The sequence below is a fragment of the Grammomys surdaster genome, unplaced genomic scaffold (assembly GCF_004785775.1).
Source record: "Grammomys surdaster isolate TR1022 unplaced genomic scaffold, NIH_TR_1.0 129, whole genome shotgun sequence".
NCBI lineage: Eukaryota > Metazoa > Chordata > Mammalia > Rodentia > Muridae > Grammomys > Grammomys surdaster.
Genome location: NW_021604587.1, coordinates 18,773,107 through 18,790,108, shown reverse-complemented (window position 1 = coordinate 18,790,108; position 17,002 = coordinate 18,773,107). Strand labels below are relative to the sequence as shown.

General features: G+C 41.6%; 1 protein-coding gene across 2 annotated transcripts in view; it reads right to left on the bottom strand.

Annotated features, from left to right (window-relative positions):
• Ckap2l (cytoskeleton associated protein 2 like) overlaps positions 1 to 17,002 on the bottom strand; it is a 26,241-nt gene that overhangs the window by 3,056 nt on the left and 6,183 nt on the right. For both annotated transcript variants that reach the window (XM_028755924.1, XM_028755927.1), the window contains exons 4-7: positions 14,557 to 15,803; positions 10,839 to 11,046; positions 5,059 to 5,214; positions 1,055 to 1,115 (exon numbers count right to left, since the gene is read on the bottom strand). In XM_028755924.1, coding sequence (XP_028611757.1) covers positions 1,055 to 1,115; positions 5,059 to 5,214; positions 10,839 to 11,046; positions 14,557 to 15,803 — 1,672 coding nt within the window. The remainder of the gene's footprint in view (positions 1 to 1,054; positions 1,116 to 5,058; positions 5,215 to 10,838; positions 11,047 to 14,556; positions 15,804 to 17,002) is intronic.

The following is a 17,002-nucleotide window of genomic DNA, read 5'->3' as shown; positions in this document are numbered from 1 at the left end:
AAAAAAGGTCTTACTTTGGAGTCCAGGCTAGCCTTAGATTTAAGGCAATCCTCAGCAAGGATTACAGGCACAAGCCACCTTGGCCATCTTAAATCTATCCTTATGTGACATCTAGGGTAAGAACCTATTTTATCTTCTAAAGATACAGCATATTTCCCTTTCCACTCACATAAAAGGTATCTTGAACATTTATTATATGTCACTGAGTTTGGGACAACTACTCCCATAGACGGATGCTTTAAAGGTTCCAAATAGTGACAGTGACATCTACGTAAGGGTAGAGACTCTCGAAAGAGCATGAACTTAGATGAGTGATAGTAACTTACTGTGGTGGTTTAAATAGGTATGGCCCCCATAATTGAATGTGCTTAAGTGCTATGAGTGCCTTAGTGAGTGGCACATTAGGAAGTGTGGTCTTGTTGGAGGAAGTATGTCACCTAGGAGGCGGGATTTGAGGTGATATATGCTAAGTCATGTCAAGTGAGTCGGTCTCCTGCTGCCTGTGGATTAAGATGTAGAGCTGTAAGCTCCCTCTCTGGAACCAGGTCTGTCTGCACACTGCCATGTTTCCTGCCATGACAATAATGGGCCAGACCTCTGAAACTAAGCTGGCTCCTGTGAAGTGTTTTCCTTTTGAGAAGCTGTGGTGGTCATGGCGTCTCTTCACAGCAATAAAACCCTAAGTAACACACCTATGATGATTAAACATATAACTAGTAAGGGCATCTCTTCCTTTTGTCTCCGTCTCTGTCTCTTTTGATAAACTGCTACTTTGTTTTCCTGGTGGATTCCAGGAAAGCAGGACACACTAGTCCAGGCTGCTGTGGTGAACTTTTCTCAGAATTGAGTACATAGTTCATTTACTAGTAATTATAGAAGTGAAATAGTGGATAATTACAGCTCAAAAGGCCAGGCCATGGAGAGCAAGGGGCAGCGTGTGTGTGTGTTGTGTGTGTTGTGTGTGTGTGTTTCATTCCTCTGATCTACATGTTTCACAATGATTTTTTACTTGCATGTCTCAGAGCAGAGAACGGAAATAAAGAAGAAACCATACCTTCTATGCTTCTGCTTGGATCTTGCAGAACATTCAGAACTTCCTGCAGCTCTTGTATTGGCTGTAGGCAACAAAGTAAACAAATGGTATTGAAAGCATTCATGGTAAAACTGAGCTAAGGACTTTTGCTTAGCATCAAATAAACTTTCTGCAATAAAAGTGTTCTCTTTTTCAATCCCATATTCAGTGATGAACACTTAAAACGATTCAGTTTTAAAGATTCATCAGGAAAAAAATGAAGAAACTGAAAACATTAACACTGGCATACCAAATTTCAGTGAAAAATTTCAAATTTCAGTGATGTGTTCAAAGCTGTTTATAATAAATTTCTTTAAACCAAATTCTTTTTTCCTAATAATTTATATCATATCATTAAAAATGTGTTCCTGCATAAAGATTCTGCCTCAAAGTTATAAAGCTAGACAGACAGAAAAGCTAGACAGGAAACGCACCTTGCACCCCTGTTCTCTGTTTAGTTCTTGTTTTTAAAATCAAACTTGGGCACTGTATTTCAGAAAGATTGAACCACAGGTTAAACCCTAGGAAGAATTCCCCCATAGTCCCATCATGCAGGCTTTTTCTTTTTTTTTTTTTTCTCCCTACATCTTCCCTGGCCTCTTCTTTCTTGTCTGTATTTAGTTACTGTATCTAAAAAGCAGGAAAAGAAATTAATCAAGGAAAGGAAAACAAAAAGCTCCATTTCACAGGTTAGCCTGGGTCTACATAATGACACCATACATTTGTCTCAATAAAACAAAACAAAACAGGGGCTGGAGAGATGGCTCAGCAGTTAAGAGCACTGCTCTTCCAGCGGTCCTGAGTTTCAATTCCAGGAACCACATGGTGGCTCAAAACCATCTGTAATGGGATCTGATGCCCTCTTCTGGTGTGTCTGAAGAGAGCAATGGTGTACTCATATACATAAAATAAATAAATAAAATAAAAATTAAAACAAGACAAAACCCTACTTCAACCAAAACAACAAACAAACAAACAAAACCCAAACCAAAGAACCAAGGCCACCAAACAAGTTAAGTTATAAGCGTCTGAAGTTGGAAATACTCATACACACTGTAATGAATGTGAATTATAAAACACTTGCATCAAGCATATTTTATTATTAATTTTTTAAAGACATGGTATTACTATGTACTCTAGGCTAAGCTAACTCAGGCTGTGTAGATAAAGCTAATCTCAAACTCATGGCAACTCTCCTGCCTCAGCCTCCCAAGTGTTGGGATTACTGGGGTAATCCCAGCTCCATGAAGCATGTTTTGCATTTGCATGGGTTTCTGTTAAAAACGGCAGACTGAATATCATCTACTTCTAATCTCTACTGAAATGAGAGTCAAGGGTTAACAAGAGCACAGGAGAGCATGCGCAGCAGCAAGACTCTGGGAGTGGAATGCTGCAGCCGACTGCCAACGGCCCCTCAGAGGGCTGGGTCTCGGGCGGGATGCCTGAGGAAACTGATGCACGTGTACCACAGAGCTTCCAAACCCAAGAACAGGATATGAGGCCTCTGGAGCATCTACCGAGGAGTCAGATCTGCGCCAGACCCTATACTTCCAATCCCATACAGCCTGGTGACTGTGACCTGCCTTTCTTCACCATAACAGAAAACTGGGACACATTCTCCACATTCCTGAGGGAAGGCTGGGGTGGGTGCCTACTTGGAAACAGGATAAATCAGAATCTCCAGGCTAAGGAGATTCGCAGGAATCTCCTTAGATTTTGGGGAGAAGGAGATTCTCTTCTTCCCAAAGGCTATCCTCTCCAGCACAGTTTCTAGCTCACAGGAAGAAGTCTGTTATACCTCCCACTTCCAAACACTCTGACCAGCTAAAGAGGAGAGACCTGAAGATACTGGTACTGATAAAGGGCTCTCTACCAACCACTGCAGCTAGATCACCCTACTGGGTAGCCCACAACATGTGGCCAGAGCCTTTGCTTGTTTTTGGTGTGTTTGTACATACATGTATGCATGTTCAGTGTACATGTAACTGTGTGTGCATATGTATGTATGTATGTATGTATGTATGTATGTATGTATATAGGTCAGGGGTCAACCTTTGTTGTTTCTCAAGAACCATCCACCTTTGTTTTCTGAGACAGCATCGTTCACTAGGACCTGGGAGTCATCAATCAGGCTAGGCTGGCCGGCCAGAAAGCTCCAAGGACCCACCCGTCTGGCTCACCAGTGCTGGAGTGTAAGTGTGTTTCACCAGGACTAGCTACTTTATATAGGTGCCAGGAAATCAACCCCAGCTCTTTACCCTTGTTCAGCAAGTACTTTACTGACTGAGCATCTCCTCAGCCTCCAGAGCTTTTGATACACTTCTCAAACCTACCTGTGTGGGTATGTGTATATCCCAACTTCTCCAGCATCTGAGTAAATCTTTCAGTGAATAATGGAGACTAAAAGAACAATAAGACTGGAGGAAGAACACTGGAGAAGAGACAGGCAATGCAGGAAACAAGACACAGACCTTCCTCAAGAGCTGTGGAAACGGTGTCTGCAATGATGGGACCAGAGCCAGAGGACATCTGGTAAAGATGGAAGCTGATTCCTTATAACCTGGAATAAACTAGAGGGGTCTCTAAAAAAAAATAAATCAAAGACTATCTGAAGCCTTGACATGATTTAGAAAATTAAAAAATATGAAAATTAGTTATATAATAAATACCCAGAATCGAAACAGGCAAAGTAAGCAATGAATTAATTCTAGGAAAAGCAGATGTGTTTGAAAGGCAAAGTGACCATAGTCATACTCCATTGCTCAGTACAGCCATGTATTTCTTACACATGAATAACAGGACAGACGCCGGAGTGATCAGGATTTTCACATGGCGTTAGGGGACACATGGAAGATGGCAAAGGTCCACAGAATAGGCAGGGCTGTCTGCATGTATGTGTGAGTGCTGGGCTGTCTGCATGTGTGTTGAGTGGTGGGCTGCCTGCATGTGTGTGTGAGTGCTGGGGACAGGCAGGTCTGTGTACAAGAGGGTCAAGGCCATGTCCTCACCTGCAAGTTTACAAATTATGTCTGAAAGAGAAAAATCAAGAAGCAGCAATGAAACTACAGAGGTACAAATGGAATCAGTTTGCTCTGGGAAGTAGAAATGTGAGGGGGGTGGGTGAGGAAAAGTCGTTACTGAGTGAAACTGACCAGACTGCACAAGTACACCACCATGAACAATCCTGGAAGTGAGTACCACGGGACAGGAGGGAGGGAGAGAAACGACATTTAAGTGAAAAGAGTTATGAAGCTATTTGATATTCTCTTTGTTAAATAAATCTGCGAAAGGTGGTTTCTGTTTGGTTTTGGAATTAGTAGGCTACGTGATGTAATGGCTCTGAATTAGTAATGATCTGAATTTAATGCATTAAGTTGTCTTTAACTATTGGATCTTGATACTATATTGTAACTTTCCAGTGTTATTTTCCAAACTACTTATTCCTGTAATTAGTATTAAGTAAGACATGGGTACTTGACAAAAACAAACAAACAAACAAACAAACAAACAGACAAAACCACCCAAATCCTACTGGTATAAATCTAAACCTACTTTCTAAGAAGGAATTGATGCATTAATAAAGAATACATTCTACATGGTGGTGCATGCCTTTATTCCCAGTATTTGGGATGCAGAAGCAGGCAGACCCTGTCTTGGAGAAGAGAAAACAAAACAAACCAAACCAAACCAAACCAAACCAAACCAAAACAAAACAAAACATAAAGCCAATGCATTCTACCTCAGATACTGTGATTGCCTTTTGAGGTGAAGTAAGTTTCTGCTAGTGTGTTAACTATATAAAACATTGGGTTTCACTGTGCTATCGCCAGGTGCGTGTCTAATGCGCTTTGATCATTCTTAGCCTATTATCCCTTTACCCCTATGAATGGAGCTTAACAGTGCAGTACAGGACCTAGATTATTGAAAACAACGAAGAAAGCCCATGACAGAGAATTTGACATCAGCCATCCAGGACAGATACTCACTGCCGCTCCCTTCTGGACAGCCTCTTCGTATAGTCCAATAGCATCAAAGGTGCCTTTACTTGCCAGCAACTTAGCCTTGCACACCCAGAACTTGGCAAATTTTTCAGCCTCAGGAATGCTGGACACTATGGTAAATATTTCATTAGGAAGTACACCCTGGAAAAAGAAATGCCAGATATAATTTTTACCATATCACTGTTAATGCTTATATCTCTGAAGATATAGTCATTAATTTTTCTGAAGTTAAAATTTCAATTTTGCTGAGGTATAGTAAATATATAATAAACATATAAACATCCCCATTTTAATTGTACATTTCAATCATTTTTAACATGAACCTTTAAATTTTAAGAGTTACACAAGACAAAAAAACATTTACCACAGCAAAAGGTAAACATAGGCAGCATAAGGTAAAGATAGCATAAGGTTCTCTATTTTTATGAGATGAAAGACACAATCAGAATCAAGATCTAGTATAATAAATACTTCTTACATATTAGAAATATTCAAAGTACCACACACATAGTAATAGGATTGTGAACTGTGAGTCAAGGCTACTTTCCATGTGATTAACAGCAGCATGCATGAGGAGCTGGAGAGGCATGCACAAGTCAGGGTCTATGTGTGAGTGCAGGTATATCGGAGATTCACGCAGGCAGGTATAAAGAGGGTAAATTCTATGTAAAGGCACTTAGAAATAGCTTCTAGCTTAGGTCCATGACAGGGCTCTGACAAGGACTAAGAGAAAAGGTGAGCCAACAAATGAGAAGTCCAGGCTCTGCTATGATCAGAAGCTCCTCAGGAGACATAAAGACACAACTGTAAACTCCCAATTGAGAAACATCAATGGCTCAGGAAAGCAACACGATATAAAAGGTACAATCAACTCAAAGAATGAACACGGTACAGAGTTTGAGGGGCGGAGAAGACAGTATCTGCCCTGGCCCGCAGGGATTCGACGAGACCTTAGGGAAGGGGGCGAAAGAATGAAGGGACAAGAGACACTGAAATGAGAGCAAGTCTGGGGTTCTGATCAAGCTCTGAAACTTTAATTTCGGGTGTAGGTTATAAAGACACAGCAAACCGGGAAGTTTGGGTGAGGGTCATTGCTTAGGGCTATCCCACTGTTGAATACCTATTGCCCTAGACCATCCCACTGTCATATCCTTATTGCCCTAGACCATCCCACTGTCATATGCTTATTGCCCTAGACCATCCCACTGTCACATCCTTATTGCCCTAGACCATCCCATTGTCGTAACCGGCTCCTAGGAAATGCCAGACGTTCTTTAAGTTCCTGGGGCCTGAGACCTGTGAACGTCCTTTCTTAACCTTGCACTGACTAGGCTTTCTAGAACAGCAGGTAGTTTCCTGGGTTTGGCTCCCGGCAAGTATCAGCAAGTATCAGCAAAGTGGCAAACTCACTACCATAGAACAAGCAAAGGTGGTTACGAGGAATTCTCCCAGAACCCAATGAGACACAACAAAGAAACAAGCAGTGCAAAGTGCAAGTTCAGAGTTCCCAAGGTCACATCTACTGCTCACTAATTTCAATATTCATAGAAAAGAATTTTCTGAAGTTGAGAGCAAAGTTAGACACACTCAAATAAGCCATATAAGAATACACTCATATAAGAATAAAGTTTAAGGACTAGACAGATAAACAGTTATTTGCACTGAAGGTTCTCGGAGAATTAACTAGTATGCATGTGTGTGCATTTAGAGTTAACTAGTAGTATATATACATGTTGTAGTTGGAGTTAACTAGTATATACATATATATGTACAAATATATGGATATTTAGAAAACTAAGATAAAAATATTTCTTAAGGCCAGGCAGTGGTGTTGCACACCTTTAGTCCCAGCACTCAGAAGGCAGAGGCAGGTGAGTCTCTGAGAGTTCAAGGCTAGCCTGCTCTACAGAGTGAGTTCTAGGACAGCTAAGGCTACACAGAGAAATCCTGTTTTGAAAAACCATAAATAAATAAATAAATAAATAAATAAATAAATAAGTTAAGAGCATCTAGAGAAGCAGAAGAAGTAAGGGATTACCTCTAAGGAATGAGACCGGGATAGACATTACTCAGTAAGTCAAAAATTCCAGACATAAGGAAAAAAAAATAAAGCAGGAACTTCCAAATTTTTAGAGAAAATAAGTCGTAGTTAGAAATTCTTCCCAAACTATGATACAGCACGGGGGCAAAATGATGGTGTTTTTCCAAGCATAAGAATTCAAAGTTTGCGCATGTCATTAGTAAATGTGCTTGAGTTTACATCTACCATGCTATTTTGTTTCACCAATTTATAATTTATAATTTTCTTTATGAAACATGAAAATGACAGAAAATACAAATAATAAAATGAAAGAATGCGAACACAGGAGAATCCTGTAAGTGGAATTACAAAGTCAAGTGTGAAGGACAAGTTTAGATATACAAGCAATTGCTAACTGTGGAGGGCAAGACCTGCTGCTGAAAGCAGAGTGCTTCAGTCTGTATATATCTGTGATATATCCCTAATACAAACCAACCCAGGGATTTCAAACTAAAGAGATAGAAAAAGACCTCACAAACGAACCAAACCAACCAACCAAACAAACAAACAAAAAAAAAAAAAAAGGAAAGAAAGAAGGAAAGAAGGAAGGAAAGAAAAAAGGTTTGGCAATATTAATATCAGAGAAAAGCAAGTCACGAATCTGTGTAACACTTAGAAAACTAGAGAGCAAACATTGACAAATATTGGGAGAGGCCTTCTAGAACAACTCTGGCATAATTCTTTCAGAAAGGAAGACACTGGGTAACAAACAGAAAACATTGTTTTAAACACTTTTGCAATGGTTACAAAAAATGATCAGTCATTAAGACAACAAAGAAAAGTGCAACCAACAAATTCTATTAAGCAGAACACAGAGAAGGCCACTTTATCAACCACAATACAAATAAAAACTAAGAACAGTAAGAAAAAGGCCACTGTAAGTATGAAATGCAAAGACACGCTTCTAAGATAACCTTTGAGTTAAAGAACTCTAAATAGAAATGCTAGGCATCCAGAAACAAATGTAGAGCAAGAAAACGTGTCGGGCATCAGCCAGCTGCTCAGCCAATGACGTCAACTTAGCTCAAACCCACTTTGGATCTGCACTGTGATGCTGGGCTGGAATTCTGTAAAGACTTTCTGCCTGGTGGCGGCTCTGGCTGGGCCCTGCCACACAGGAGAACAGAGAGAGACTGCCCAGGGGAAGGACAGAATCCTTTCATCTGCTTTTATCACCCTAGCAACAGTCTCTCTCCAAGGACAGCCGCTGGTTCTAGCTGCAGCCAGCATTGGTAGATGACCACAGGGTAGTGGACTTTCCTCAAGGTCTGAACTCCAGGCCCACGAGCTCCCTCCTCTCATCCTTAAAACACTAGCATGTGTTGGGTGGTATGCCCTACTGGAAGTTGGAGTCCTAGCTTCTCAAAGTTCAGCTCTTCTAGTGAGATATTGTGAATTACATATGGAGTCTTCCTCCATTTTCTGGCTTATAACTAACTCCTAAAATCCTTGGAATCTCCAAAGTCTTTTGCATGCTAACAAACTGATGACTGGTAGTTCCTAGGGTAGCCTCACGATGGTGGCTGCTCACAGGACAAGAGACAAACAGAACCAGAGGGTAGGGGGCGTCAGTCCTACCCATAGCCTCTGGGGAGAGACTGAAGAGTAAGCTGACCACTAATGGTCTAACATAGATCAAGGGAGTCAATTATGTCTACGTAATGAGGCCTCCATAAAATCCCAAACCAGACAATGTTCAGGGAACTTCTGGATAGAACACAGGAAGGTTTCTGTAGGGCGGTGCTGGACAAAGCCATTCTGTTTTTGTGAACTGACCCTGGTTGATGAATATTAGTTAAATATGACAGATATTAGACAGTAAAACCAGGAGGCAAGTTTATAGTATCTACCATATTCATGAGAAACTAAGACTGATTAAATCGGCCAAGCTTTTAACTAAAAGCTAAGAGAATAACAATCAACAGAACAAACGTAGACACTGACACATGAGAAAAAGTTACTAGAATCTAGAAGATTTTATAACATTTAAAAAGACCTTAGAGAAACCTTCAGCAAATCTGATTCCCCTGCCTTGCCTCCTTTATTTTTTTGAGATAGGGTGCTCTATGACTTTGAGGCTGGCTATGAACTTTCTATGACCCCCTGGCTGGTCTTGAGTCTGTGATCTGCCTTTAGTCTACATACTATACATTCAGCTCAAGAAACAAAAAACAATTATTGACTACAGGAGAATGTGAAAAGATATACAGGCTATTTTCTGAGTGTAGAGAGAAAGGGAAAATTCCTAAGTCATTTGATCGAGACGAGGAAAACATATAAAAATGTGAAGTACTGCAAGTTGCCAAACAAACCAATGTGCCTGATTTCTATCTACACTGTATGTACACATACAATGACTGGGGAGACAGCCAACAATGGGTGAGCACCATCCTTCAGGGAACAGAACGGGATGGAGGTCTGGTCACTAATTTGTATTATTATTTGAAATTATTTTAATATTAAGGTACTGATTGGGAGAGGGTATGTGCAGAAAGAGTTCTGTTGTTAAGTGTTGCTCTGCAAATAAAAGGACACTGTGTAATAGCCAGAAACCTACCAACAGCTGGGACTGGTAGTGCATGCTTACAATTTCAGCACCAGAGAGGTGAGATCCTTGGGGCTCACTAGCCAGTCAGCCTCCAGTCTAGCCTACTAGAGAGTTCCAGACCTGTGAGACCCTGTCTCAAAACAACAAAACCAAACAACAACAACAACAACAACAACAACAACAACAAACCTCAACCCAACCCAAGCCCCCACGCTGCCTCTCCCAAACAAGAAAGCCAGAGCTGGAGGAATGGCACTTGAGGTTGTCCCCTGGCCCTCATATAAATGTGCACGTAAGTGTACCCACCCCTGCCTTCCACACAAAAGAATGTATTCATGTATTTGTTTCTTAATGAAAATAAAAATAAAATAAACAAACTTCTGAAGTTTAATTTCACAAAGGAAAAATATTAAAATAATGTTCCCCGGCGTCCTCCCAAGTCCAACACTGAGATGGGCTTCCTTCTACTATAGGTCTGGATCTTTCTGTCTAGAGGCTTTATTAATGCAGTTTATTAAGGCAGTCACCAGCCTCATACCCGTTGTCTACTATCTACTTTATCCTACTGTGGACTCCAGGACACAATTAGGATGCCATTTCTAGCTACCAAAATTACTCAGAGGAGCAAGAGATGGATCACTGATTAAAAGCACTGAGTGCTCTGCAAGAGGACCAGGGTTGCTTCCCAACACCCACATGGTGGCTGGCAACTATTTGTAACCCTCTAGTTCTGGGGGATTTAATGCCTCCTTCTGGCCTCCATGGGCACTGCAGGCACATGATGCAGCTATAAACCCAAAGCACTCATATGCAAAAACTACAAAGAAATACATCGTAAACCAGCCCTCAAACAAAGGTTAGAATTTAGGAAATGATTCCCATGCAAATGTTGCTTACTCTTTGGATCCTTACAGTAGGAGAAAGTTCCTGTTGTCTCTTTATGGAGCCAAAAATGATCTGGGTTAGTTTCCTAAGCTCTGAGCTGCCACCTAAGTGCATGTCATGTTACTGCTGCTACTATCACTGTGGTTCTGCTACTATCACTGGGTTTCTGCAGAGGCAAAGGCTCCTGAGGAACCTGTCTTAAGCACCAGGACTGAGTGTAGCAGAGTTCTTCACTCTCTCCCTCTCACTCACCTCTTCAATGAGCCTCAGACACTCTGTCAGAGTGCTGTTGATTTTCTTGGACAGCTCCAGCTGAGCTTTCTTTTCTTCTTCTTCTCTTTCAATGCTCTTCCAGAAGGAAGTGTTCATTTCCTCTATGACTTTTCTTTTTGTTTTAAATTTCATGGGAGGCCGTTTATAGGTTTTCCCTTTAGATTTCTGCCATTCTTCTAGCTGTTTCCTGTAATGTGATGGGGGAGAGGGAGGGGTTAGTTCTTTCCCTCTTTCCTTCTTAACATGTTTGCTTATAAAACACATGACTGGCAGAGACTGTGTAACTAAACCTTCTACTACAGGCAAGGTCAGGGGGACAGAATAAAGAAAGATGTACAAATGGGCAGTGTCCACGATGGGTTTCCTGCCCCACTTAGGATTGCTAGGATTACAGAGGACTGACTGTGCTTCAGTTTTCTTTTTTAAGGATTTATTTATTTATTTATAATATAGTCCGAGTTCTGCCTGCATGCACATTTGCACATCAGAAGAGGGCATCAGATCCCATTATAGGTGAGCCATCACGTGGTGGACATCTGGAAGAGCAGTCAGTGATCCTAACCACTGAACTATCTCCCCAGCCCCTGTGCTTCAGTTTTTAAATTCCTTGACCCTTGGGCTGGAGAGATGGCTCAGAGGTTAAGAGCAGTGATTGCTCTTCCAGCTGTCCAACCACATGGTAGCTCACAACCATCTGTACTGGGATCTGATGCCCTCTTCTGGTGTGTCTGAAGACAGAGACAGTGTATTCACATATATAAAATAAATAAATAAATCTTCTAAAAAAATTCTTTGACCCTTGACTCCTTTCCATTGTTTTTCTCTAAGTCTTCATTTCCTCATGTGCTGCCTTGGACACCACTGCCCTTAAGACACCTCAGCACTCCATCTCTGCCCCCACAAACTTCTCACCACTCAGACCCACCAGTCCTGTACTCTATCTTCAACAGAGTCTCAGTGCTCAAAGCAACCCACTTCACCCCACTTCACTCCTTAGCGCTCTTCTGACCACACGAGCCCCCTTTCTCATTAATCGATAATCTTAGGGTTCTTTTCTCCTTAAGTAATCGGTCTCTGACAATGGCAGGTCCCAATGCTGGCTTTCTGTCATCGCTCCCTTTCTCCACAGGGGATGGCTGTCGTGTTTAGAGGGAGGCCCTTTAGCTTTGTTACATCACGACTGTATTAATGGTCAGAAAACGCTCATTTCAGCATTTCGGGTCACTCCCTGGAGCCCCAAATCTTGCTAAACCCACGGTCTTATATGTAACTTGCGTTTGTTGTCTAGCAGGCGTTTCAAATCAATACCACACCAAACAAAGCTCCTGATGTGTACCTTCAAACCCCTTCTCTATTCCCTTCGTTTGATAAACAGTAGTCCCTAAACTCAGGAGCTGTTTGCTTTTTCCTTGTTTCTGACACATCACTGTATAGACTGGTTCTGTCCACACGACCACCATGCTGAGCCACACATGTCACCTTCTGTCTGAAGTAAGAAGCATCTACTCTAACTCTTGTCACTCTCTGTCCGTAGACTCTATCAGTAACATATAAAGTAGACTGTGTCAACTTCCCACGGCTCTTGAAATAAAACTAACCCAGTTCTCTGTGGCTGTCCTGCCATCCTTTCTGACTTCACATCACAGTCCTCTCCCTGTCCCTCACAGAGCTCTGGCAGTCTTTCAGTGTCCTGACTCAGGCTCATTCCTGTCTCCAGGTCTTGCATCTTTGATCCTCTGTTCAAATGACCCTTACCTGAAGTGTAATGGTCTGCAATTACTATTTAATCAGTGTGTTCATATTCGCCTCCTCTAACAGGGCACAAGCTCTATGAGCGCAGAGCTGGATGTCCGGTGCCTAGCACAGTGCCTGACACACACAGGGTTTCAATGACCAAACAGTAAAACCCACCTTTTAGAAGTGTGTAATTCTGTGGGTGTAAATTCACAAGACCGTTTGACTGTACCTATAATCAAGATATAATACCGGCCCCAAAACTCTCCAGAGAGTGAAGCTCACCTCTAACCTCCAGTTTCTGGTGGCTCTGCCTTTTGCCTTTATAGTTTTGCCTTTCCCAAATGTCAATAATTACAACAAATGAAATTCTTAACTGTCATTTCCTCCGACTCTAGAAGGTAGGCACTCTTACAATCAGTCAGTCATGAGTCTTCCATGCTAACAAAGCTGAGATACACAGTCTTTGTTTCCTGTAGTCCAGTGCTTCTCAACCATCCAAACGCTGTGACCCTTTAGTATAGGTCCTTATGTGTGGTGACCCCAATCATACAACTACTTTCATTGCTACATCAAAACTATAATTTTGCTACTGTTACAAATTGTACTATAAGTATCTGATGTGGAAGATGTCTGATATGACACCCCCAAAGGGGTTGCGACCCCCAGGTTGAGAACCACTGCTCCTGTCCCTAATAGTCTTCTCTCCCCAGTTGCCTCCTAATCAAAATGAAGAAAAATGTTCTTTTCTAAAATCAGTGTACTTCTAGGACTTCAATGCCATAACCAATTTCTCTAAACTTCCCATGTATACTCTAAGTCTTCCTTGCTCACTTGAGTCTGGCACCATGCAGGCAATAAGGGAACCCTCGTCATGAGTGGATGGATCTAAGTCTTTCCACAGACTTTATTCTCTTTGTAACCACATGCCACACACTGTCCTAAGTCAATCTGTGATCCAGGCTGAGAGTCCTAGAGCAGACCTTCTCACCCACCCTCAGCTGTTGCGCTCCTCTTCCTACTCAGCTGCCTTAGGTCTCAGCTGAGACACCTCTGTTAGAAGAACTTCCCCTGAACCTCCTGTTCAAGCAGCCATCCTGGCTCTACCCTCTCAGTCACATCACCAAACAGTAAGGTATTTTCTGGTAGGAAGGCAGAGAGCTCTGTTCTGAGACCAAATGCTGCCCTTCCTCACTCCGCTGCAACTTTTAGCCACCACCTAACTTTAACATTTCTTTCACTGTTGTCAGGAGTATATTTTTTATGCCAAGCAGGTGTGTGTGTGTGTATACATGTGAACTCTAAGGAGGTTCATTTGCATTCTGGGATGAAGTCTGGTCTTGGGCACAAAGAGGACAAAAATCCTTTGGCTCATCTTTAAGTACCACATATAGCTCGAGCCCCAGCAACCCCATGTCCTGATTTCCAACATCTGCATGCCACATCTGAACCCCGTCTCAGTTTACTTTCCCCAGCCTGGCTCACTCATGCTCACAGAAGCTTCCCATTCCTTTTCTGAGAACTCTGCCGCACGTAATCACTGGTTCCTTACTTTCTAGCTATGTAAAGTTACTGCTCTGGCTTCCAACCTGTCCTGTCCTGCTGCTCATTAGTCTTCACAGGACACTTCTTGGGGGACTAGTTTATATCAGCAACTCCTATTTCCTGCTCATCTATTCTTTTATTTTTACAACGCAATTTTATAATCTATAAAACACTTGTGAGCCCCCTAATTTTAAGTATTAATATTTATTATAACTTCATATCTTCATGTTCTTGCTAGATACCACTGAGGAGTTCTCTCTCATCCAAGGATATATACACATATAAAAATGTGTGTATCTGTTGGTGGTTCCAAGGGTTGGATTTAGGACCTCACACATGCTAGGTAAGTGCTTTATCACTGAGCTACAGTCCCAATCCCAACCACTATCAGTAATATCTTGGAATTAAGGCAAAGTACCTCCGATCCTCTCCTTCTGGGTTTTTAACATGCGGGTGAGTCTGGGTCACACTCGGGGCTCCCTTCCTATTTGCGGCTGCTGTACTGGCTTGAGTCCTGGGAGCAGTCCTGTTCAGAAAATGGCTCTGGGGAGGAAACTTTTTGAACTTGGAGTCCAATGTCTGTGCTTTCTGTTGAAAGATGTTATTGTACTTGTTGTTAAGTGTTTTATTTGCTCTTATGTTAGGTGTGCTTGGAATGACTGAATTAAAGTTGCCAGCTGTCAAATTAGGCCTCTGGTTTATGGTTCTTGTTTTTTGCAGAATGCATGATGTCTGGGGTCCAAGACAAGGCCGCACAGGCTTCTGATCCTGTTTCATGTTGGGATGTCTACTGTTCTGTCCTCCATGAAGCATACTGAGATGGGAACTAGGTTTAGTATGTTTTACTTTCTGTTCAGTAGCAGGGCATGACAGTACCTTAGTTTCATTTGGTCTTCCATATCTAGCCCTGTTAACCGTTATGTCCTGTGTGTTCTTGATCACTGGTTTCTTTGATGTCTGAGTTTTATTATGGGCTGGAACGGAGTGAGAGGGAGCTGTTTGTGGGGGTTTTTCTCTTGGTCGTGCAGAATCTGCAGCTGTAGGGAGTCGCTGAGACTTCACTGGTTGAGCTCTGATTTGTGTGTTTCTAATGAACTGTTTGTTAGCTCTGTCTTTCAGAGCAGTATGAATACCTGAACTTTTGCTCAAGGTCTGTTTAGGAGCCAGACTTCTCTGAGTTTGATTAGAAGAGCTAGTTTTTGGCTTCCTTATAGAGTGTAAATCAAGATCTGGCTTTTCAGGTTTTAGCGAGGTTTGGGGGAAGTTTTCTTTGTTCATTTCATCTAGAAAGCCATCCAAAGATTGTTTTTCAGCATGGGTATTAGACACGGGATCTGTACATTTAGCATTTCCTTGATGTGCTTCCTGTTGCTTTTTAGTTTTTAATTCCTGGATATCAGGGGACTTCCTGGGTTTCCTTGACAGTCCTATAGTGGATGACGCAGCTGTATGTTGTTGCTGAGGCTTGAGGGACTGCTTATAGTTTGAGTTAGAAGAAAAACATCTTGACGTGAGCCCTTTGCTTGGAAGTTTTGGTGGCTTCAACTCTGGCTTCTGGGACCCTGTGATACTGGCTGGTTTAGTCTGGGGTTTAATGTTGATGGGTCTCGTAGTTTTGCCAGGCAAAACAACATGATTGGAAACATCTTTTTTAGGTCCAGGAGTCTGAAAACACAAAGAAAAAAAATATATTTAAAAATTCATAACAATGGCTCACTTTTTAAAATGATGGAAACAACTGAAGCACATGCGAGAAACCAATCTTAGGATGTTATTTAACAAAGATAAATATGGAACACAAAGGCTCACCTTTGTGTATAGGTGACTTTTGTAATCTGAATTTCTATTAGAAGCATGCCAGTCTTCTTAACTTATCAGTTAATTAAAAAAAAATAGCTGTTTCAAAAAAGAGTTTGCTTCTTTTTTTATGCCCCTCATGTTCCAATGAAGAATATTTCTAGCTGGCCTAGACAGACACACCACAGTATGATAACACAGTAACTTGTAGTAGGTATCTCAGCAAGTCCTCCCTTGTACTTCCAGCCACAGTAAACATTGTTTTCTTTTTAGATACTTGCCTGGGACCATGGAAGTTAGTGCTGTCTGTAATTATCAGTGGGTAAACACAGGGGGAGAGAACACTGCAACATGGGGAGTCTTACACTCCCCTTCTCCTACCTTCAATATTGCCAAAACCCAGAAAAACAAAATAAAACAAACCAAAAAAATATCTGAGGTCACACTTGTTATGTCAAGATAGAATGTTTTCTTCTATAGAAAATAGATTTTTTCATATAATATATTCTGATTACAGTTTCCTTATCCCAACTCCTCCCAGATTCTCCCCACCTCTCTTCCCATCCAAATCTTTACCCTTTCTCTTTCGTTAGAAAACAATCAGGTATCCAAAAATATTAATAAAATAAAAGAAATGTGAACTAACTGGACTAGCACAAGGCAAACAGATAAGAAAAGCCCTAGGTGCAGAGGCACACACAAGACAGATTTTTAAGGTTAGATATTTTTAAGATTAGTAAGTACTTTAGTTAGTTTTTATTGTTGACTTGAACTTGAGAAGAGGGCAATTGAAAAATTGCCCAAATTAGATTGATCAGTGGGCATGTCTTGATTGATATGGGGTGGACTAGCCCACTGTGGGTGGTACTATCCCTACGCAGGTGGTCATAAGTGGTATAAGAAAGCTAGCTAATAGCTGGGTGTGATGGCACATGCCTTTAATGCCAGTACTCTGGAGGTAGAGGCAGGTGATCTCTGAGTTCAAGGCCATCGAAAGAAAGTTAGAAAGAGGCAGGAGGAAGAAGAGAAGAGAAGAGAAGAGAAGAGAAGAGAAGAGAAGAGAAGAG